General features: G+C 39.0%; 1 protein-coding gene across 2 annotated transcripts; it reads right to left on the bottom strand.

The window, feature by feature from the left end:
• Positions 1-706: 706 nt before the first annotated feature.
• On the bottom strand, positions 707-25,497 carry Nagk (N-acetylglucosamine kinase). 2 transcript variants are annotated; one of them, XM_084591068.1, is made up of 11 exons: positions 25,344-25,497; positions 23,850-23,934; positions 21,003-21,101; positions 20,420-20,561; positions 17,713-17,823; positions 13,464-13,576; positions 11,799-11,886; positions 10,613-10,710; positions 6,943-7,021; positions 6,328-6,512; positions 707-811 (listed from the first exon to the last, which is right to left on the bottom strand). In XM_084591068.1, exons 1-10 carry the CDS (start codon positions 25,367-25,369, stop codon positions 6,334-6,336), a joined length of 1,020 nt encoding a protein of 339 aa, XP_084447194.1. In that variant the 5' UTR covers positions 25,370-25,497; the 3' UTR covers positions 707-811; positions 6,328-6,333. The 2 variants fall into 2 exon arrangements, with proteins under 2 accessions (XP_084447194.1, XP_084447193.1); XM_084591067.1 differs by lacking the exon at positions 707-811 and having other exon boundaries at positions 4,131-6,512.
• Positions 25,498-25,898: the final 401 nt, after the last annotated feature.

Genomic DNA, 25,898 nt, shown 5'->3' with positions numbered 1-25,898 from the left:
AATACTGCCTTAAATTCCAGGAATTTGGAAAAGGTATTTTATAGCTTTGAAAAGTTTAGGAATGTCCAAACAAATTGCTGAACTAGCATTTTGCGAAGTCGTGGAATGTTCATTCACACGTTCAGGATATCTGGAGTACAACCAGCACCTTAAGAAGTTATAAAAACAAAAAATTTTCTGCAATTTCAGAACATGGTACTGAGAGCAGTGCAATGAAAACTTATTAATGTCTTTGCTCAATTCAATGGCCTTGCACAAGCCTGGTGACAACTGGCCAATGGGTAATCAATGTGTTGATGTGACTTGGTCAGCACAAGTTACATAGTGCCCTCATATATCCCTTTCAGTAAAATTTTAATACCAGCAGTTGCTATCACCACCCTGAACAATGTTTGTGCTGTTAACTTTTGCAATAAATAATACTCAACACCTAAGCTGCAGCATGCAAGTATATCAAATCTGTAACACATTGCACACATTTTCCTTTTAATACAGTGACGTAAGGAGTGCTTTGTGCAACCAGCCAAGATCACTAGAAAACTGTTTTCTACAGCATATGTGCAATAACAAACTGTCCAGTAATCATCCAGTTTTACAAGCTGCAATACAGTATCTGATGAAGATTTATACCAAAGATTCGCACTTACACCTACAGCACATTGTAAGTGAAAAAATTGTCAGACGTTATAAAAGAGGTTTGCTTCTCACCAATTTTCACAAAATGTAGGCTCCCAGTTAATTTGTGCTCGTATATCAAGCCTCAGATGTCAATGCATATGTTTGGTGTATCAGAATAGCACACAGACTATGCCTAAAAGAAAGGAAAAAGAAAATGATTGTATGCAAGTTTCTTCCTATGTATTTAGCAATGCAGGAGTCTATAGTGCACATTTCTTGCATTGATGTGAATATACTTATGATACTTATGCACTAGTCAAATACATGCACTATTAGATGCAGACATTTATTCTGCATGTTAAGGCCATTTAAATGCACCTTTGTAAACACTAGAAGATACCCATGACATGAACCACAAAACATTTTGCTATGAGGGAGGTTTAGAAAATTGTAAAGTAAGTGATTAATTCCTAGTTGGGCTTTTGCATTCAGGAAAGTTTAGCCAATTACAAGCCTTGCAAAGCTGCTATGCTGAAACCCAAGATGTGTCTGAAGACACTGAACTGCAGTTTCAGGTTAAGAATTTTCTCATGTGACACTTGTCTTATGGCAACCTTTATGTGACTCTGAATCTTTCATCTGGCAGATTTCCAAGCCTGTCCAACCAAGGGTTCAATGACACATGTGGCAGTGCTTGTAAATGGGCTAAAAAAAGCAAACCTGTGCACTTGCAAGTTCATACTGGCAGGTGACATTTACACAGCCATCACTGCTGCAAGACATTGAAAAAGGTCATGCTACTGTAAAAACAAAGGCGTGAGTCGCCATGAGCCCATGACATTACAATAAAGCATTCTTTCTGCAGAAGGGCAGTATACATGGCAACCATGTCCGAGATGATAATGTTAAGGTGAGCACTTGCTTTATTTCATTAACAAGTACAAAATAAATTTCAGCCACGTGTTTTCGAGGACTACAACCAAAGGTCTAGAAGAAGCTAGTTTCATCAAGTACACTTATTTTCAACCTGAGAATCTACCGTATTTGCAGCGCCCTATGCGGACATGAGCGAAACATGTAAGGTGAAGTACAGCTAACCGATGGTCCATTAGGGTAACAGAGGGGATACCGAACGAAACAAAGTTTAACAGGGGATGTAGAGAGTCAAATGGGGTGACAAGATTTACAAATTTGCATGACTGGGAGGGCCATAGCTGGTGTAGGCCAGAAATTATTGGAGGCAAATTGGAGATGCCTTTCTTCTACAGTGCACGTAACCAGGCTGATGATGATGCCTATGACATAGCTTTAGCTATGAGAACAGACTTGAATCAAAAATTCTCATTCACTTGTGGGCACATACTTCTCTGCCTCTGCATACTCTGGTAGCCTGTTTAATTGCAAACACTGTCAGTGGCTCGCATGTTGGGTGCACTGGGCACATTTTGGAGGCTACTCGGTGCTTGCTGCAGGAAAGGTATGAATGGTCTGAAATTCGAACACAGTTTTCAACTAACCACAAATGCAATCTGCAAAAAAATCAGCTTAAGGAATGCTAATTGATCCCCAGATTCATTTTGGCTATACTCCAATAATGAATTTGAATTAGGTTCAGCCAATACAGTAGAACACCGTCGATGTTTCTCATGGGACAGTGGGAAAAAGACGTACTAGAGTGGCATGTAAAATAGAGTAGCACAAATGACTGATCAACAGTGGGGCATAATCACTCTGCATGACACCGCGGCTCATCAACACGCTGATAGCTACAGTGCTCTGCAGCAAGGGCAGGTCAGCAGGAAGCAACCTTTGTCAAGTACGCAGTCTCCCAAGCATGCCACTGCCCGGCCTTGTGAGCCATGCATGACCCTCTTTTTAGCAGTCATGAACAGCAATGTCACCACTTTTATTAATGTTTTATTATAAGCAATCCTTTTGTATGAGAAAAAATAATCCTATGCTGGCAATTACTTTCAGCTGCACTTTCACTTTCGTTAGACCACATAGTGGGAACAGCCTGGAATTCGATAACCAGCATGTCCCTGAACTGCAGTGCTGTGTGTTTTTTTTTTTTTTTTCATCACAGCAGTTCCCAACCATCTACGATAATATTGACACATCTGATTGGAGACGGTGATGAAGGAGTGAAGCTGCTCGCCTACCCATGCTCACTTGGCCAACTGTGGTAGTTTCTCGGCCTCTATTACCTTTCTTTTGTAACATTTCCTTACAACATTGTTTACTCGCCACTGTATCCAATGTGAAAAAAGGGGGCAGGACCTCTGTCAAGCTTCCGAGCTTTTAGTCCTGTCTCCTTCTCTAATACATATAGAGAAAATAAAAGGCTGATTGATCAGCCATGGAACTACAACATAGTCGGCTAATACAATGCATGAAAAAATTGCACATCGCATTTTTTCCTCTGCAAGCATAGCTTCTCTGAAAATTGCGAAGCTTCGTATCACGATCATCCTGCTGGCGATGACTTTCAGTCTGCCTGCGCAGCTGCTGTTGGAAGGCAGATAGCAATAAGAAGGGAGCACGCACAGATCAGAAGTTGCTGTCTGTATGCTTTCTTACAGTGTTTGCCTGGTGGGTGCACTTAATCCTATGCAATCCTCATCTACTGAAATAAAGAAATGGAACAAAAGCACCTCAGTGAACTCGTGCGGATGCATCTCATACACTCGTACAGTACTGCCCAGCACAGACGTACAGTCTGCCGTAGCATATTTTACTTTCGCACCTTCAATCATTAGCGCTTGCATTGCAGTAGTGGTAGCACGAACATGCTGATGGAACTGCACCAATAGCTGAGACGCAATACTTCCTATGAGCACGTGGGGCATCAGTACGTGTACAGAACACCGAAAGCCGCCAAACACATGATGGTAGACAAACACCAATAGAGTGTAGGCAGCCAGCTTTGGCTGCCGTGCTATCACCATGCCCCCCACGTTGAATATAAGCTTTCAATGTGCTAACATGAGGTAAGGCACTAGCGTGGGAGTGATATTGCGTGGTGGTGTACCATATGGGAAGGCTGTCACAAGTGCAATGTAACAGCCATGTTTGTACTGCAAGGATGTCTACAGGAACTACAGTGGTACTGGCTCACAAAAATGTAGCAGCTGGGAAAACTAGTTTACTCCGGAACGTTATGAGCGTGCTAAATATGTGATTAAAGCAGCCAACCGAGAAGCCAAGGCAGAATTATTCAATTCAGATCTAGAACGGCTCGAAGGAGGCGTGAGTCTCACTCTCGGTACCCGGGAACATAACAGCGGAGATCCAACTATGAACTATATGTCTGTAAAAATGCACAAGATGAACAAGCACTGTTTTGCTACATCTCCTTCGCATGAACAGGTATGTGCCAAATCCAGATTATTACAATGACCATATGAGTGCATCTCCAGGCCGATATTTTGTCAAAATGATTTTGGTGTGTGTGTTTGTGTATACAGTACACACATAAACGTGGAAAGACCAACACACACAATATAAACAGTTCCATGTAGTGAAAAGCTGGAAGGTAGCAAATTTATTCAACGTATACACACACACACACGTTTACACTCTTTTACTTGTCAGAGCTATATATATAGCAAGTGTCCCAGCTAAATACAACCAAGCATTTAAAAAAGTAGGAGCATTCTAGCCCAGCAAAACCAACTAAGGGCTGTTGAGAGTCACGTGGCCCACTCTACAGTATCTTCTTTGTTCAATGTTAACTAATTTGCAAAGACTAACTAGCTAACTTGTTATAGCATTGTGTCAATTCAGAAGATACAGATCGTCTTGAAGAACAGCAGGCTGTAATACTTGCACAAAACTACCACACTGAAGTAGTGCCACTGTCACATGGAAGATATTTTATTGGGTGCATTTTTCTTACAACACAAGAAAAAGAACTGCATTATGTAAATGGCAGCTGATTATCCACTGCTAAGCTTGGTTTGGTATAGTTTAGTTTTAGGCAGTTTAATGTCCGTAAGTGACTCGGGCTATGAGGGATGCGTAGTAGATGGCTCCGGCTATTATCGACTACCTAGAGTTTTTTTAATGCACACTGGCATCACAGAGTACTACATGGGGGCCTTGTGTTTCGCTCCTATCAAGCTTTAGAGAATGCAAAAAAAGTTACTGTTAATTTTGGAGAACAAAAATAATTTAAACGATAAAGGCTAGGCCACACGACATTCAACAATCCCCAGTTGGATTTGTTGGTCTAGGACACTCCATCTCTTTAAAAAGTTTGGTTACATATAGCTGTCAAGCCCGGTATAAACATAAATGAGTACTGCTTCTCGAGTATTAATGACATTTGTAATATCTGAATTGAGTGAAGCGTGAAAGTAGACAGGATACAGCACCACGAGCTGCTTAAAACCTCTTTCGAAATGAGGTTTTGAGGTAAAGCATGCCACAGAGTATCATTAGAGCAACTTTCCACACTATCATAAAGGTGCTCTCACACTAAAACCAGACATTCCATTTTGTCCTAGATAGCCCTGCTTTACAGCTTCCATCCAACTGAAGCATTTTTTTTTTTGTTCCACGGAGTGTTGTCTTATCTTTGCAAGCACTCCATTGTGCAATGGTCTACTTTTGTATTACGTATGCATTTTTTATTAGAGTTTCTCAAAGTTTTAATAGAGTTGCAGATTATAAAAAAGTCATGAGCTGGGCCTCAAGATGTGTTCAGATATCACAAGCAGAGATTACACTATGCATAGCAATATACTGTATTACTCACTGTTGGTAAGAATGCACCTTTATATGCTTACACAAAAATTGAGTGCCCAAGTTATTTTAAAAACTTCTGAAGTTCTTTTACAAGAAAATGGTGCTATGCTACAACTGCAAATGCAGTCACATTTTGAACCCAGAAAAAAAAAAAAAATATATATATATATATATATCCCCCTTTATGGGAAAGCACACTAAAGCAAGAATTAATATCAAAACAGATGTGAGCTTGCAAACTAGAGGCATTTTGCAGAAGGGTTTTGAGACAGCCACAGTTTAGTAGGTGCACTTGCTTTAACAACAGAGTTAGTTTTTGGCAACACAAATATAGTAATGGAGAAATTGGCTTATTAATATGTAGTGCAAAAATAACAAGTGTTAAGTTAAGAACATGCATGATGAATAAAGAAGTTAAGCAAATAATTTTTACCACCTCTGTAAAAATTTTCAGCGCTCATTTTGTACAAAATACATCATTTACAAATAAAAAAACCTATGGCAGCTACAAATCACATTATCGCATTAACAGTAGTATCCTTGGCGCAATACAGGGATGGCAATAAAAGATGAATAACTAAAAGCAATTGATTACTTGCTTAAATGCACACCTTCAGGCTTAAGGAGCTCATGTAAATAAGCATAAATCATCATTCATTCCTCTCACTCCTGAGAAATACAGAATGCTTTGAGTGTCTTGTAAACGGCTAAAACTAAGCCGCAGCTGCTGAAGTATTAGACCACATTGTTTAAAGGGGAAAAAAGTAACAAAAAAAAAGGGTGTGAACAACTGTGCACACTGGACAAATAATGAATACACTTGTCCTATGAGAAGCTTGACTAAGTGCTTGATGCTAGCAAGCTTCATAAAAAAAAAAAAACGTGAATCAAATTTATTTGCATGTTTAGCATACCCATTAAGTCATTTCCTTCCATGCCAAAATAAACGGAAAGATTTACCACGACTTAATTTGCCTTGCTGCCTTTTTTGAAATGGTACAGTTGCCTAGCATTCTCTTTGAAGTTTACAGGCAGCTTGCAGTCGGCCAACAATGCTCCATAGAATGCTGCTCCCAATGCAGCCGACACAGTTGGCTGAAGGAGGGTGAACTCTGATAGCCTGGGACACAGGGCCTCCTCGAAACCTGTAGAAAAAAAAAAGTTTTTTTTTGTTGCTCAAACAAAAAAGAAAGAAAAGATACGGGTTTGTACACTGACCAGTGAATTTCACTTTTAGACATGACACAAGGCTTTCATTCATGCGAAAGTGTCCACGGTTATTACAAGGTCGTCTCAATGGTGCCAGAGAAATAGCCCTTCAGTTTTGAAAAGCACCTTACACTGAGCTATGAACTTAAGAACAGAGGCAGTGAATAGGATGCATACTGCAAGCAGTCTAGACACTTGATATGCAGTTTCAGGGACTGAAAACCTGCAGACTGCTCCTCAAGCAGGCTTTCATGGCTAAAACTGAACTACGTATACTGCAAAATTTTGAAACTTAATGCACTGATTAGGTAAGGCACACAAATTTTTGCTACCTGAGAGCTACTTCTTCATTAAGCTGCAGCTTACCTTGTCGCAAAAGGTCCCAGCTTTTGAAGAGTGAACCCACACAGACAATGGGAAGGCCTCCTTCAGCTTCCAAAAGGCTCTGTAATGTGGTTTTGTGTAACAAAAGGAAAGTGTCGCCATTCATGGTTGAATAAAAGAAAACTATGCAAGACTTTTATAAAAAGAAATATAAGGTTTAAAAATAAAGCAATATACTAATTCTTGATTCACAAAAAAAAAAAAAAGAAACTGCCTTGTAACAGTCTTTTCAAGCTAAGTTCAACAATCATAATGTTGAATAAACGATGAAATATTACAATCACAAACCTTTGCACTGCTAGCCTTATTTTCCTCATTCATAACTAGCAATTAGACTTTTCAGTTTAAACCGGAAAAAAAAAAAATGTGGAAACAAAGGCATGCAGAACTCAGTATTTTTAAATTTAATTTTAACTGAAAAAAAAGGAAGGTCGGCATTCTGGCTGGTAAGTACGAGTTACAATCAAAGTTTAAAGTGAATTAGGGAAGCTAGGGGTGTAATATAACAGTGGTATTGCTGAATGAGCAGCACAGTTTTGCAATAAGTATTGCTTTGGTAGCTTATATGCCTCTGCAAACCTTGAAGCCTCCTTGCTATATGCTAGATAAGTACCTCGCTTATAATCACCTGCTTGGAGCAATTAGTCAGTTAAGTAGGTTTATCAACCATGTATAGGTATCACAAAAAGGTACCACGTTCTGGCTACTGCAACAACTGAGCTACCATTCCATTGATGCCATTAGCATGCAGACTACATGATGCCCTGCCAACTCGCTCAATCAAGAGCAACAACTTAATGATAACTAAAGTCTGCAGTAACTGCCTTACAGAATCCTTCCATGGCAAAAAGTAGTGCGCTGTTAAAGCCTTTCTTGTTACATAATTGAAAATTTAACTAACAGACAAAATTACAAGGTCAAGGATTTTGATGCCTCTGGCTTGTTTAATACAGCTAAACATCAAAAAGCTCATTTGTTTTACTACTTATTAATACAGGACAGTGTGAACTATGGTCTATTTTTATCAACTACTGTTCTTTTATACTGTGCATAGAAATAAACTTCCACTTGTGTTTTTTTATACCAGCTATGTACCTCATTTGACTTGCATTACTTTTTTTATTGCAAACAACAATTGCCTTTGCCATCACAGCTAAAAGTACCACCATTTATGCGTTAATTACTGGTTTAGTTTGATTTGTGGGGTTAATGTCCCAAAGCGACCCAGGCTATGAGAGACGCCGTAGAGCAGGGCTCCGAACATTTCGACCGCCTGGCATTCTTTAACGTGCACTGACATCGCACAGCACACAGGCGCCTTGCTTTTTGCCTCCATTGGAAAACGGCCGCCGCAGCCGGGATTCGATGCAGCATCCTTTGGCACTGTAGCCAAGCACCCTAACTACTGCTCCACCAAGGCAGGGTGAATTAATCACTGGCAAATAAATTGTTTACACTGACAAAAACACTGAGGCATATTTTAACTGACTTTTGACCACAGAAATGCCAGATTAAATCACCTAAGCAGATCAGTAATTAATTTGTCAGAAATAATATTTCTTGAAAAAAAAAAAAAAAAAAGAAACTGCTCTGCAATAAAGAGTGAAAAAAAGTCCACATACTTTCAAAAAACAAAAACCAAGACATCCAGTGCTTACTTTAAACTGTGACAAAACATGATAAATGAGAAAATTAAACATGGAAATGCTTGCAAGTAAAGGAAAAACAATAAAAGCCAGATTAAACTCTGGAATCTACCAAGCAATTAAGCCAGGAGGTCACTCAAGCATACCAGCCAGGTACTGAACATATCAAATATATTTAAATATCTTGTGCCTTCCAACGCTTTAGATATTTCAATTTAATGGCTCATCAGATGAGTGAACTTGAAGTGAAAAGAAAACTGTCATGTTCAATAAAAAGAAAATAGATGCTTAACAGCATCAAGTCACAATAAGTAAAAAGAGGAGAAGAAAAATGGTTCTTTCCACTTTATGCTCCATAACTGCTGGTATAGTTTTTCATCATATCACTTCAGACTCCTTAAAACTGCAAGTGATTTTCACATCTTTTATGAGCTTCATCATTTTATCTGCACTGAGTTTATGCTAGATGTTATGCTAGATGCTAGATATAACAGCTCAAGCCAAAACTAGACTTCAGGATCTGTTATTATTTTCTCGGTGGAACAACCAATAACACTGCGCATCACTTTCAGAGTGTGACCATTAATAACATGCTTCACTACCATCCTTCTTAAGATGGAGACTAGACTACCTCTTTACACCACTGCAAGTTAGCAAGATGACAAACTGCTGTCTAAAATAACAACCCTTGCCCCCTGCATCACTGGCTCTTGACACATTAAAGGGATCGCTGGATGTTCATGAGCCTACCCAATAATTTGTGACTGTGCACCGCACTGTAATCATTGTCCCCGCTGTCTTCGTCGCTCCTTCTCTACCTTCTAATTCCTTCACCATCATTCCACTAGCTTAAAGCAGCTAAATGAGCATTTTCAAAGTGAAAGTCTTTGCCTTCCTCTGTTAATGACAATCAGCAGCTGTAAGAGCATAAGATATAGATTAAAAACTAACAGGCTCAACACAGAAGAACCAAGTCTCTCTTCCAAACAAGTTTATCATCCAAGAAGGCATGATAAGCCCCATGCGATAAGCAAACAATCATTAGACAAGTGCTCAAAAAGCTCAGATAAAAAGTGACAACGTTGAGAGCACTGGCTGCACTCCTCAAATGAAGCATATAGAGTGGGACTGCTGGGAACATGCTGTAAGTAATTATTTCTGCATCACCAACATATTGTAGTGTGAGTGTGGCTCACTTCACAAGTGATTTCCAAAGACAACTTCTCATAACTTTTGCATTTATTTCTGTATAGCTAGGCCTAGGCTGAATCCTGTGTTACACCTGCCCTCTCTTTCTCTTAGAAATTCCTCTTTCTCACTTTTGTTTTGTTTACAACCACGCTTACATAATGTGAGAACCAAGTAGCAGCTGGCAAAGGTGCTGAAATTGCATTTGAGAGAAATTGCCAAACTTGTGCAAGTAAAACAGTACCTTATTTTAAAAACAGAGTGAAATGATTTGAGCAGTATGGTGCATGAACTAAGAATGAGCAATGCACACTGAAACAATTCTTGGACAAGCAGTGTTAACTACATTAGGTAGCACCACAGTAAAAGAGGAAAGCATTTTTTAGATAGAGGCATGAGACGCCTGCTAGGATGTAAAAAAGAATGAAATAATACAGCCGACGAATTTCATTCTAAGAAAATACAACATGAACACATACCTGAAGATTTGCACAGTAATTAGATCAGTCAAGAATATCACCATACACAAAGAAGTACTGTCGTGTAAATTTTCCTTTGCTTCAGACAGTGGTACTGCTCAATATTAATGCCATGAAGTAAAACATCCAAGCGTTTCAATGATAAATGGAACAGCACAATGGACATGAACACAGGAAAAGAAGAGGGATGGAAAGAGGCACTCTTTCTGTCCCTCTTTTTTTACCTGTGTTCGTGTCCGTTGCGCCGTTCCATTTGTCAGTATGAACCAACTAACCCTACAGCAAGTACTGTTTCAATGATGTTACAAAGAAAAATAGTAAACTAAACCAAAAAATTACCCTTTCAGCACGTGGCAGTACAGCTACAACATGGTCTGCCAGGTCTTTTCCACAAGCTTGAAACAGGCGCTTACTCATCTCATCTCCTTCTCTGGCCACTGATGAAAACCAAAAGAAACCCACATGTGATTTGCGCTTGCTATGAAACGGTGAGTCTCAAGGAAAAAAAGAGAGCACACAGAATCAACCAAGACTGCTTAACCACAACCAAAATTCTCTTTCATAGCCTCACTTCACACCAACACTGTTAATTAACTCCCTTGACAAAATACTCTTAGCAAGATTAGGGTTTTGCAAAAATATAAACTGGATGTTGAAAAGGTGAAGTAATATAGGCAAATGAAGGGAAAACTTCCGGAGACAGTGCTACATGCTCATATTGATAAACTATGAACACAGCTTTAGCACTAAGGAATATAGTATCCAGGAATACCACAATCTATAACAGCGAATTATACTACCTGCATGGGTGCAAATACCACATCAATGCACAGGCTAATTCAGTCACTTAGTGTGCAACCGCACAGTATGAAGTCACAGGTGGAAAGTGAGTGTCACTAAATTCAAGAGCGTCTAGCATGGCTAATGTTCCACATTCAGTTCAATTCTGTTCACTTAAGTGAGCCACATAAAAAATAAGCAGCTGCAGCCAGCCAAGACACGGATGGATTGACTGATAGACAGCCCCTTTCGAGCCTCTGTCAGTCAAGAGGTGGCCTTAGTACCTCTGGACACAATGACATATAAAAACATTAAAAAAAATTAAAATGTGAGGGCACAACTGTACCAATAAAATGAAAGAACATGAGAAATGTCATATGCTTACATCAAATATTAAAATACAGAAATGAACTTATACAAAAATTTCAAAAGGGACACTCAATCATAGGCATACTATGTGAGTATGTATGTGATAGTAACGTGGCTTAACATCATGTCGCCAAGCACTGAGATGTTTTTTTCCCCAACAATTGCAAAAGATGTAACCAAACAGTTGTCATGCATTAAAACCACCATCAGCCATATGTCCCATTTCGCTAGTGTGGTTGTTGTATACCGCATGAAAGCAGATGGTAGCAGTTGCGAAGTAAACAGGACCACCATGTACACTTCGGATGCTTGGCTACACACTGTTTCTACTCATTATCAAGGAGACGAGTGAAGCATAAAGAAAACAAATGCTTACATTTTGCCAGCTTGACACACAACCCTGCAATAAATTGTTTCTTAAAGTTGGTATAACAAAAGGGTAAAAGCTCCAACATGTCCTGAACCTGGAGAGCAACAAAAACACATTTGATCAGTTAACATAAAGGTAGATAAAGGTACACTGCCAATCCAATAAACCTACCACCTGTTTTGTGCATACGAGGTCCTCCGCAAATACAGTCACTGCTTTTCATTTTAGCTGGAGTATTGTCATTTACACTGCTCTTTCTCTCTCTGTTGCTCAGCATTGTAAATTAAGATAGAGGTCGCAAGTGATTTTTTTTTACATCAAACGCTGTGCTGTACTTGATCTCATCGCATGCTTTTCAGTTAGCCTTCACATTCTGGCCCTGTAGGTGAGCATTAAAAGAATACATTAGTTACTTTAGTTTTAAGAGGCATCAGTAATCCATCACCCTTCTGCACTTGGTATGTGCCCACTAAAACAATGCAGAAATAAAATTGGACAGTATGAAGACCATAATTAGGGCCCTCTGTTTTCTTTTCTCTTAATTTCTACCTGTAGCTGTGCCTCTTAGAGAACACAGTTTTCTGGGCCACAATGTTGAAGCCACACTCTGAAAATTAGCACATTTCGTGAGCTATCCTACAGGAATATTTTCAACTGATCATTTTAAAAATCAGTTTGTTTCTTGTTTACAACATGGCTTAATTTGAGCAGAAATTCAAGACATATTTTAAAAGCAAGAGGACAGACCTCAGGTACTGACCAGATGTCTAACTGGAATTACTATATTGGGCACTTTCCATAGCAGTAATGTCCTGCTTCAAGGCTTTTGTGCACTTAAAAAAGTCACTGTGATGGTACAAACAAAAGCAGCTGGGTCTTGCACGGGCATGAAAGTTTTGTACAGGAGATGTAATTAAATAAAAAAATAACTAATAAATTAGTGAAAAAATAATATCATAGTTGGTAAGTTTCTTAGAGCAACATGTCATTTCCATGGTGTGCATGAAAATAATGACTAACAAATTCTGTATTTCATGTCTCACAAACACAAGCACTAATATGTTGCCTTTTGCTGTAAAATCTAACCAAAAAAACTGTGAATGATAGAAACTTTGCTGAATAAACTGATTTGTTCCTAAATTTGAGGTCAGAATACATGTCCCAGTTAACCCCCCCCCCCACCAACCAATAATAATAATAATAATAAAAAAAAAAACAGTAAAGAATGTAGTCAGTACATGTTTATCACCAGTTTTGTTACTCACTTTCAGAAAAATGCCTTGAATGTAATTTGACAAGTTAAAAGCGGTAATCAAACACGACAAAATATGCATAATGAGGACCATGTGTGGCCAAAATGAATCGACATGTGGAAAAACAGATTTCAGCTCTTCCAAAAAAACTTGCCAATGAATAACTGTAATTGGCTTCTATTGCTAAAGATAGGAATAATAGACACACATGTCCTTTGGCACAACAACTGGCAGCATTTAATGATAAAGGTATGGAAAAACTGGTCCCTCAGTACTGCTGGAGAGCATGTAGAACATATTCTGAAGAATTCAAAACATGATGAAAGTAAAATACTTTATATATATATCTCACTGTTTCTCCTTACCTCTGAGCTAAAGAAACATAACGTCCAGTAGCCGTCATGAATTGCGTGCTCACCTGGAAATGCTCCTTCACAAGCTCACGTATTTTGTGTGCACTGTACATGGGAGGCCGGAAACCTTCATCCTCGTGCAGCACCATTTTGATGGCTTGTATTGAAACAGTAAAACCTGTTTTGATAAGCAAAAAGGAAAACAAAAATTCTGCTGGTTATGGAAAGATAGGCATGTATGAACTGAAAGTGTGGTCTCCACAAGCACCCTCTGTTTAAAAAGAAAAAGGAAGTTTCAAGGATCCATATTTTGTTTGCCATGCCACCACAATGCCTTTGCATCACCAAGCAAGAAACGATACCAGCAAACAACAAGCTTATCTGGTTTGCTAGATAAAGAGTACTGAATAAAAAAGCTTCTCTATTTAGCTGTACACTTGTTATTCAGTTGATGATAATGATGAGTCTTCCTTACAGTCTATGCCAACTTGAGAAATTTCCCTATACACTTGATGCCTTTCTAGACAATTAAGAAGAATTCTGGTCTTTCTCCACATCACACTGTCATAGGGCGCAGAACCACAACAAAGAGCAGCCCAACAATACAACGAGAGGTAGCTAACTATGCACTCTATGTAAATAAGCTTAACGTACTACACAATGCCAGGAAAGAATTAAAGGAAAACCAGTAAATTTTACTAAAATAAAAAGAGAAAAGTACTGTTGGTAGTCACGCAAGAGCAGTAGAAGCATCCTTTAATCGATACTAATGCACACAGTTAAAATTATCTCATAAAGCTTTTCATGCACTGGACAGGCAGAAGGAATAATAGGAAAATTGTAGCAGAGTGGAAAAAAGCAATAAATAAAAGATACACTTTCAAATAAGATAGCCTCATATCAATTTTTTTTTTTACATGCTGCACAGAAAGTATGCAAAACGCTAGAAGTGCACAAGACTTTACGTTTATGCACACTACCTAATGTAGCTGTGTAAGCTAAGGCACATCACATCAACATATTAATGTTTGTACATATTAATTTTAGTCCATAAACCAGTTTTACAATTCAAGCTATGACTAAAAAGATAATGCTTTCCTTACTTTACACATTTTTGAGCGTTTTTCATACATTCAATTAATGTTTTCGTGTATTTGGTATTTCAATTAGCTGCTTTATTTCTGCTGGCCCAGTTCAGGTGCTTCAGATATCAGATAAAAGATACCGGGGCTGGCAAACATCTTTTCCTTCCTTTTGTATATATAATAAAGTAACCACTACAACAACAACATTTCAAAAAATCACTTAGATAAGTAAGACACAAATAATTCCTGCTTACTCTTCAACTATATTATCAACACTGTGTCAGTTTCAGAGTTGCAACATGTACCAGCCACTGTTTTTTTTTTGTTTTTTCATTTTGTAAACCCACAGCTCACAAATAACCTGCATAATAACTTGCCTACCAAAAATAATGAGCCTTTTGCAGCACTGCATGAAGCACAACAAGGAAGCAAAACAAAAAGGAATAACCGTCTATCATTGCTGCTCGAAAGAAAGGACCTGATTTACAAATATGCAATGTGGATATGACAAAGAGCCGACTTGAAATTTTGTAATTTCGACTGCATTAGATTATGAATTCGTTTTTGGCTTGTGTGCCTTTGAGTGCCCTCTTTCCGCCTATATTTCAAAGGACTATGAATAAGCTGCTCGAACGTTAGCCTGTGCTTATCCCTGTCCATGTTTCTTTGGCTGTATTCCTCCACTCATGATGCACCAACTGGCCCAACAGCAAGTTTTAATAAAGTTTTACTGAATTTTGATGTAGTTAACATGATATACAATTTATTTATTTCAGCACACAGGTGGGAGGGAGGGGAGATTTTTTATATTATTTTCTAAATTTACAGACATTTCTATCATTTATTTCAGCTGTGTTTCAGTTTTTTTTTTTTGAATGGTAGTCTTTGTGAATTGATTACTGTTTTTGTTTTTTGGTGACATAATATAAAATTCCTGTGCAGTCAAGTCAAAAATCATTTTTGACAAAAGTTCATCTTGGCTTTTCAGTCAGCCTCAACATTTGACTTAACAGCAATTAAAACACGAATCACTGTTAAAGTGATTATAGCTGTGCTTACAGAAGGGCATATTACTGCCAATAAGAATTATAACAGATGGTAATTGATGGAACTGTTAAACAAAAATGCACGTGGAATCTGATTGCTAAAACATGGCTTGCCATTTTATCACCGAGCTGTTGCGCTAGGTTGAGGAAGAGGGTAAGGCATCAGATAGTATGCATGTTGACAGGTGTGAGACTGCCCTCTCAACCATCATAGTGACAGAAACTTGACATTCTTCAAGACCGTTATGCATGGTTCTTAATGTCCTAACATACAGCAGCTTAGCATGCTTATTGAATTAACTGCCAATACTGGGTGATGAACAGCGCTTTGCTAGCAGATGACGCTTGGCAACAATGCGCAGCATCCCAGTCCGCAGAGGCATATATAAGGTACTACAACACATCAAATCACAATTGTCATACCTAATCCAAAGGTAGACCACCTCACCATTCCCCTTTCTCCTTTTCTCCCTTTTGACCGAGTATAACTTCTGCTCAATAGTCAGCCAGGTAAGGCGTGCATGACAAGGATAAACTTTGGAAATTGATCTCAGAGCACTTTTGTTTTTTTGTTTACTTTGCACGCTGTTATTCATGTGATCACATTACAAGTCCTTTCAATTTTAATTGCAGACAAGAGCACTAAGTTTCCCATGATGCAAGTTTGCACACTAGCAAGCAAAGCTGGTGGTAATGTGAGCTTTGAAGGGATTGAACACTGAATTTTAAGCACACAATATTTTTTAGCACCACTGAAACCTTGAAGAGAGGAGTCGCTGGAGAAAGATTTGATGTTGGGAAAGGTTGAGGGTCACCGGAGAAGGGGTAGGCTGCAGCGAACCCGATGGTTAGATGGCATCCTCGAGGCGCTGCAGATGAAACTATGTGATGTTAGGAAGATAGTGAGAGACCGGAAAGCGTGGCGTGATATGGTCCATAGGGTCACGAAGAGTCGGACACGACTGAACGACTGAACTGAACTGAAACCTTGCTGTCTAAGGTGCGCAATTCCGCAATGGTTTTGCTAGAAATTCTGTAGAAGACTTTTGCCAAGAATTCTTCTATCGGTGCATCGGCCCATTTTAATGTACCTCAATGCTGAAAACCATGATCAGCGAACGCAACGATGGCTGCACGTCGGCAAAAATAATGCACTGAGAAAAAATAAATTTCAAGTGCTAGACAGTAATTACGCATTTTAGCACAGAAAGCATCCATGTCAGTTTCCATACTAAAAGCTGTTACAGCATAGTGACATACGCTTCACCAACAAACCCCTGATTACCTCTTCGTTCAAGAAATGCAACACACTATGGCCCCACCTAATGACGAAAGCTAAAAGCAGATCACTGGCAATGCGAAGAGAGCATTGCTTTTCATCAGAGGCACATTAAAGAAAATAATAAACATGATGAACACTCCTGGATGAAAGAACACTGCACCTAAATCAGATCAGTGAAGTTTTATCGAGATGTGGTCCTGTGGCCGGATACAGTGATAATCGCAAGGTTTCCCTACAAGATGACACTTCAGTATGTTTTATACAATTTACGATGCTAAATTAAAATTATAAATCCTCATCCCTTGGATACTGGAGTGCACACTCCTTACAATGTGAGGCAAAATCTTTTCACTTCCATAATGATTTCATGACACAGGTTGGTCAGTGGTCGGTCCCTTTCATATGTCAGTTGCCTAGCTGCCAGGAACACGTAAATCCATGACATTAGCACTACTCAGCAAATGTCCAATGAACTTGTAATTGCCACAGAGTGTGCTAAGTACACACTAGTTGTTGCTAAGGTGTCCATGTTGCAAGGTTCAGCATTTCTAAGACAACTGCAAAGGTTGTTTTTAAAAACCGAACCCTGCCCAAAGCAACATTTCATACCAGTGTGTTGTGCAATGCGCCTACGCATATACAGAACACAGATGAAACTGCATATTAGCACTTCTTTAACCTTAAATGTCAATGGCCATAGCCACCCCGAAACAGATATAGACCACAAACGTCCAGACTGGGGCTGCCGAAACAAAAATATGTCTCCTAAATTTTTTGCTGATGAAAATTGCACAAACTGAAACGTTTATCATGCAAGTAAACAGCCCTTGTTCAGTTTCATTTTCTTGGGCTTCTAGAAGCTGTTGGTCCCAGCAATAACACTAAAAGCCCCAAAGCTTACCAGACCCTTCGTCGCCAAGTATATGTCCCCAGCCTCCGCACCGGTACATTGAGTCATTTGGGTTGACAAGCAGACAGTTGGACCCTGTGCCAGCTATAAGGACCACACCTCCTGCAAAAGTCCCACTTATAAAGCAAGAAATTTGTGCTTTCAAGTACATGAACATAACACCTCGTGACAAACTGACAACCATTCTTAGACAAAAAAACAAATTGAACTAGGTCAAAGCCATTTTTACTGTTCTTACTGCTCCGCTCTTTCGGGAATAACCCCAAAGAGACGTGCACAAGCTTCAGAAGGAGCAAGAAATGAACCAAAAGAAGGTATGACTCGGCTTTGCAGTTTTTGAAGCACATTAACTGCAATGCAGCTGGTCATATCTCACACTGCTTCTAACCTGTAAAACAAGCTTACTGAAAAGTAGCATGTTTATAATGACGTCAATGTTTTTGCCAAGGCCATTTTAGGCATACAACCCATTACAGTTAAAAATGGGAAGCATCATTTGTTGTGGGCAGGATTAAATGGAATACTGAGGCATGGTAATCCATGCAATTGAAAGCTCAGTAGTCAAGTTTTATCCAGAACACAACTTGTTGATGCTTTTAATAACTTTTTGCCAGTCTTGCATTCATCAACCTGTCATATAATCCTAGCAGTTTCATTAATATTCACAATGAAAAAAATATTTTTGCAACTATTCACGGCTGAACAAGTTATGTCTGTCATTCAAAGCCTTGATAATAGCAGCTGCTGTGATATTAACAGCATTCAAACAAGGCCTGTGAAGTATATTTACGGAATCGCAGCACCTGTTCTCACAAATATACAAGATGTATACTCAAGTGCCAGTGTATTTCCTGAAGAAAAAAAAATATGCAAGTAGCTAAAATAAAGGTCCTCTATAAGAAGGGAGACCACAATGATTTAGAGAATTGCAGACCAGTGTCTATACCTGCTATATTCTCTAAAATATTTGAAAAAAGCTGCGCTCATGATTGTCCAATTACTAATAAACATAATCTTATTTTGCCTAGTCAGTTTGATTTTATTAAAAATAAACCTACCAAATTAGCAGTCCCTGAACAAAAAGAATACACTCTAACAAAATTTGAAAACAAAGCTTTTGTTACAGAAGTTTTAAGACTTCTAGCAGGCATTTGATTTAATAAACTGCAACATGCTTCTATGAAACTAGAGCATTATGATATTCATGAACAGGCTCAGATGCTTACCAAATGTATTGTGGTGTTCCACAAAGATTACAAGTACATCAGGACCTTTACTCTTAAATCCATGCCTTAAATGAAACTGTTACAGTGATCAACTCCTGTGCTAAATTTGTTACATGCACCAGTGATGCCAGCATTATTTTTGTCCGGGAAATGACATGATCACCTCAATCATGTGTGGGGCAAAATAGCAGTACTGCAGGAATGATCCAACTCCATTCCATACACGTATAAATGACACAAAAAAGTCACCATTTTCTGCTTCAATAACAGGCCTTCCTTCCTGCATTATGACTGCATTAAACTTGAGACATATTGGTATCATCAACCAGTTTAAGTAACTGGGTAGTTTTCTCCACCTTGGAAGGCCCATTTGTCATATTGCAATAAACTTGGCACAAATAACTAGACCTGTTCGTTGCCTAAGATATGGCCTTCCAATCTCAACAGAACTACTGATTTAGTATTTGCGTTTTGACTTTGATTAAAATTGTTGTCGTTCATATGGGGCACAGCAATAGTAACTTGTCTTCCGCGCACATGCACCTTACAGATAAAGTAGTCCCTGCATCACATACTCGGTATACCCTCACCAAGTGCAAACTTTGTTTTGAGTAGGGCAATAAAAATACATAATCTGTAAAGATACCGCTTGAGTGTCAAATTTAAAACCTAAAAATCACAGAAATATACAATACTTATATAATCTTGACTAGTTACAAGCACAGGTTATGCTACTAGAAATGCAGAGGTTTGAACTGTACCCACACCTACTTTTAATTTAGGCCGAGAACATTTGGATTATATTCTTTGCTCACTGGCAAACACATACTACTGTAATAATTCGGCCTAGTCCATTCATCAAACAGTCATTTGCGGCCTTTGTATTTTACCGCCAGCATAAACCCTCTACAATGTATCTGTCCTGAGGTAAAAGCACAAAACGTGGAAGAGAGCACAAGGCTTCTCCCGTCCATGTTTTACGCTATTACCTCAGGATGGAAAACCAACATGCCCAAGCTGCTATTCTGGCTAATGTATCTGTACCTACTTAACTCAGTACAATGCATCATTGTTATGTGCCTGTGTAGTTTTGCTCATAGCTCTGTGGCAAAGTCTAGATTGTTATTGTGTTCTTTTGTAAACCTTCAAATCTGTCGTTGCCAAGCGAAAGGGGGCTGCAGCTTTGTTAAAAAGTGTCTCACGACTTTCTCTGCAGGTCTTCTGTCGGTATTTTTTAATGAGGCAGAAATAACCTAGTTTGGACAGGCACCCTTGCATTACTTATTAACCATAAAAGAGCTACTTGCATTTTTAATTGTATTCCTTGAGTGCCATTCTAAAATGTTAACAGCTGGGCTGAACATGTGTAATGAAAATTAACACAGATGCTTTTAATGTAGACTTGTGCTGAAACTCCAATATTAACTTTTTTTTCATAGAGTGAAGCAGGGTTGTGTTCACACAATACTGACCATTTGGTGCAACTGTCTTGAGAGCCCCAATGACATCGCTTTTTACAACAACAGATGAAGCAATGTTTGGATGTTCCTTCAAGATGAGTTCCTTTAGAGCATTATTACTTGTCTCCTGCTCACAGCCACTCAAACAGAGACTCTGGAAAGTTCCACAGATCACTGTTTGCAAAAATATATGGCACATCATCCACTAATACACATCATAAATGCTTTAACTTAGTAGTGAATGAAAACATACTTTAATGTTGTCATCTTGTTCTGCTACTAGGTTGTGCACACATGGAAAGAGTAACACTGAGTAAAATTAACAGGTTGGATAGCTGAGCCAGTTGGTACAATATAATTAAAAATAGATGGGGGTGATGTTGCATCTGTTTTTGGTTTTGTTTCCCATGTTGTTGTTAACAAGAGTAAATTTAGAAAAAAGATAAATTTCAACAGTTAGATTGTAACAGCAGAACATTTTTTAGCTAATGAAAGAGTACATCCCACAACTTAAGACTACAACACAGACTTGACCTTCCAGCATTAGTAACAACAAACAAATAAAAATAGTAACAATAAACAAACAAAAACTTACAAGTGATGCAAGACAAACTTCTTCACTAAGACCAGCATTTTTCTTGGCAGCCAAAACAAGTTCATAGACACGGCTTTGGCATTCATTCATTCCAATCAGCTATAATATAGAGTAAAAATTACATAAAGTCAATGCAAAATAGCGAAACAGTGAAAGGTGAAGTGAGAATTTTCAAACACATGGACACTGCAGAAATATATCCAATATAAATAAACGCCACATTTAATAGGTAGTACATTCCTGGGTTGCATTGGACTGTGTTGGGTTGGGTTTACAGGGTCTACCATCCCAAAGCAGCCCAGGCTGTAAGGGACACTGTAGTGGAGGGTGGTTCTTTAACAAACTTCGCACAGTACATGGGCACCTTACTTTTCTTCTCCAATGAAATGTGGCCGCCATGACCGATACTGACCTCGCGAGCCCCTGGGCTCAGCAGTCAAGTGCCCTAAACATTTAGCCACATCAGTGGGGGGCAAAGGATTTCAGCACTGCATTAGGTTTTTTTAACATTATTACATTAAATTCATTCCATCATAACATGATGATCTATGTTAACTAATGGCCATGTTCACACAAAGTATGCAACTTCAGTTTTGTAGAGTCATTACATTGACCACAGCACGCAAATGACTCGGAAATTGCCACGCTCAAACATGAATGCTGGCATAAAACATTATGTGAAAGAAATAACAGGAATTCCACATAATTTATTTCATACAAAACATGATTATACATGTTTGTTCACAATGAAAGTTATTGTAATGTGTCACACTTTTATATTTTACAGACAGACACAATCAGTAAGTCAAACTAGAAGAGTGTAGACAAGCAGCAATTGTAAAAGAAAGAAGTGTGCAAGAAAAAAAAAAAGGCACTTTGATTTGATGCCAGTTTTTCCAGACACTGACACCATGCTAAAGCCTCCCATCTTATTCTGCTCTCTTTGCAGTTTCATGCAGTTTGCAGCTTGGGTCTGTCAGTTAGTAGTTGTGTGTTTATGTTGTATAATTTGTGTTTTTTTTTTTTTTTTTTTTTTCATGCTCTCTTCCCAAACAACACCAAGTTTCCTTTCTTATATTGTCTCACTATGAAAGTTGTATGCAAGTACTAACATTCTGGCATTTTTGGTTGGTACTGGGTTGTTTACATAGCCCCTGTTATTATGAATACAAGTGTTTTTCCCTATCCCATGACAACATATTTTTTTAATTAAGACTGTATACAAATATTACTATCTAATAATTTATTTTTTCAGTACTATTCCTTCCCCTGCAATTCCAAAAGAAAAAGGTGCTTAGAATACAAAATATATAAATAAGTACCTATAAGTACCTCACACAAAGAAAATGTGCCGTAAGGTTTCACTGTCTACAACCAGTGATGCCCTACCTAGCGAAGAAAATAATTCCATATTTACCTATTCTCTGAGTGCCAGTAACTCTACCTGCATGCTTTATCATTCATATAGTAAATGTGGTACACAATTCACCAAGGTCATCATTACTAATCAGGAGTTGTATAGCATGTATGAATGTGATAGCGGCTCATAGCTATTTACAGCAAGAATGCTCCATTATATTTAGAGCATTTTGAATACGAGTGTTTTATGTCATCCAGGGGAATGCAGTAGATGTGGTGAGGTAGTATATGCACACCAAGGGCCCATATCGCGCACCTCTATGGTAAGGAAGAAAGAGTAGATGGGGAAGAGAGTAGAGAATGAGTTGCACCTTTGTTTTCACATTTTATATTTGCAATTCGGGAGGTAATATAAGGTGTAACTTGTTCGAAATATGGGTACATATTGTGTTTTACTGTGATAGCTGTGCCAGTGACACTTGGCTAAAAATGCCGACATTGTCCATGCAACAAGAACTGAATTTGTAAGTAACTGCATAGAAATTTACGCACAGTTCCTCAGTTCAGCAGTCCACATAAAGAAATTTATTACAGAAAAGTATTTTTTAAGTAGAAATTGGGTTTAAGCAAATTTTTCTGTTAACTCTGTAAAGCTGCAGAAGCTAGGAAAATCAGCATTACCTGTCAATGATGGGCTCTAATTATATTTCACAGTAGATTAAGTATGCAAACAGTTATGAAATTCAGCAAAAGGCAAATCATACTTTAAAAATGATGTGACAAAACAGCAGCAATCTTAGAAAATTCTTTGCAAGGCACACTTGACTGCTCAAGCCTCACAAGTCGCACATGATTGTCACACATATGTGAAACAGGATTATATCATTACTCAGCATTGAACAGCTCATTACGACAGTTGCCTCCTGTTAATGTAAAGAATTACAAATAAGATGTACACAGTGCAACATATCCGGCACCAGTCAGAGATTAAGGTTGAAATTGCTGACATATTTATGAAGACAAGCAGTTTTCTCCAGTGGTAGCCTGCCTAAAGGTGAAGAGTTTCAGGCTAGAATTATTTCTCTTCAAACAAAGGTTTGCAGCCTGACTTTAACTGAGGGCAATTGCCCTTGTTCAACTATATCACAGCTCAAGAGTTAAGATTTTGGTGGCCTGCCTAGAGGTGAAGAGCTACAAGCCAGAATTATTTCTCTTCAAACAAAAGTTCGCAGTCTGACTTTATAACTAAGGGCGATCGTCCTTGTTCGAATGTATTGCCACTCAACAGTTAAGATTTCCTGTAAGAAAGCCAAGCGTTTCAGCAGACAAGCTCCCAGTGAGTTCCAGTTACTTGACACCCAGTTAAGTGACACCCTTTTGAGGTGAGATTAAAAATAAATAGAAATGTCTTACTGCAAAAAAATCAAATAGAAAATATGTGACACCATTAGGCATTCTGTTCTGGCCAGCAAAGGCTATAAAACGTACCCAGTGGTTTACTGGCCGGCCTTCAGACCACCCGAGCACTTGTCCTGATTCATCCAAAAGCACAGCCTTGGATAAAGTGGCCCCCCTGAAAATGCCACCAAGAAACATGCACTTATCAGTCGCAATCATACTAGCCTACGCATCATAAATGCCTTTGGAACCAGGCTTTTTTTTTAATGACTGCATGTCGTGGGTTACGTACAAATATGTTCAGCGCTGGATTAAAGTTGGGGGTAAGGAGGTTGCAGCCCAGAGCCTCGTCTCCGAGGATTAGTAGGAGGAAGGGGCCATTTATTCCAACCTGCTTCATGTACTGAACCACAAATAATGGAACTTTGAGCAACAGGTATGAAGAGAAAAAACCAGAACGAGAGGACGGAGGCCCAAATAACTCATTTTGTTTAGCTGTTAGAAGACCTTGTCACACTGCAAAAAAAAAAAAAAAGGAATTCCCCACCACTCTGGGAGGGCCCATTCTTGTGAGGTGATCTGCATGCACTTGCTTAGAATTAGAGAAGGGTTTTTAATGGTTTTTTCTAAATCCTTCTTTCCTGTGGCGGTAGACATAAAAAAAATGTAACTGGAACAATAGATGAGAGTTTGGGGGCCACCATTAATTAGCCCTACGTCTCTAATAGTCCAATCCCTTCTTTTCCCCCACTTTAGGAGAGGAAAATAGGCTGTGTCAGGGCGAGTCCCAGACTAGTCCCTTAATTGCTACCTCCTTGTGAACGTTAATGTCTACACTTGTGTTATGTGCACTATAAAACTAACGCATCAACCTTGCACTAATCACAATGATCACACCTTGTTCTTTTTAGTTTCGTGTAGTTAAAATTATACATCGCAGAAATACACTATGGAAGTGAGGAAGGATCGCCAAATGGATGGGAGAGGGATGCGCTTTAGTCCAGATCCCCCCTATTTTTCTTAATCCGGCACTGAACACGTTGCCGTAAATACAGCTATGATTCGGCGACAGAGACGCCAGAGGCCTCGCATTTATCCGTACCCTTTGCCATCGAAAAAAAAAAGGCAATAAAAAGTGAAAAACAAATCGGTGGACTCTCAGCAGTCAAATGGTCGAAGGTCGAAGCATGCGCGTATTTGGAAAATTTGTAGCACGCCTGAAGACGCTCGTCACGAATTTCCCGCCAACTGTAGCGCTCGGAGCCAAGTGGGCGCAAGCATGCGTGCCTTCTTGACCTTCTGTCGGCTTTATCTTCGAGATAAAGTGACGACTAGAAATGGTAATCGCAGAGTACAGGAAGCGCCACTCGGGTTTGCACATACTTCAGGCGTTGCGAGAAAAAACCGTGAAACGCAGTTGTGCCCTCGCCATGCAAAATTCAGCGCTCTCATTCCGGAGAGTCGGAGATTACCAGGGACGCAATGCCTCAATAAAAAAAACTTTCGGAAAGTACCGGAACGGTTTCCAAGATTTCGTAGAGCCAAGTACAGCGAAATTATTAAACAAGCTGCTGATCAACCTACCCTTCGACGCCTCCATACACCTTCATTGTTACCAGCCAATACAAAACGGTCGACGTGGTATGCGTATCCACAGGTGTTTGGTTTCAAAACATAAAATAAAGAAAAATGCGCGCCACGGAAACAAAAAAAAAAAAAAAAAAAAAAAAACGTGAACCGAAATGACTGGCTCCGCGCTGCTACTGCTACTCTGCCTGCAGTTTGTTGGTGCGATACGTGCTCTGCAAAGTGTGATGCAAGGCTTATATCACCCGCGTTATATCGTCATGACGTTCTCTGATAACAGCGCGATTTATGGCGCATGGGTCAGAAGTTTGTTCGATGTTTAACGCGGAATCGAGCACCTAGTTGTTTTATTTATTTATTTCACATCATACTGACTGCCTTCCGTAGAACCAAACTATTCTGAAACCACACCACACTGCTACCCTTTCCACTTCAACTAGCTTCCCTTGAAATACCACCCTGGGGAACTTCCTAAGATCTTGTCCTGTATGGTCGGAGCAAAGATGGTTTTCTGAGCATTAGGACGCAACCTACTAAACAAATTTTGCAACA

Source organism: Amblyomma maculatum, chromosome 1, assembly GCF_055883805.1.
Source record: "Amblyomma maculatum isolate TAMU_Amacu chromosome 1, ASM5588380v1, whole genome shotgun sequence".
In the NCBI taxonomy this organism is placed as follows: Eukaryota; Metazoa; Arthropoda; class Arachnida; order Ixodida; family Ixodidae; genus Amblyomma; species Amblyomma maculatum.
Note: the sequence above shows the minus strand (reverse complement) of the source record. Positions and strands in the feature narration are given on the sequence as shown.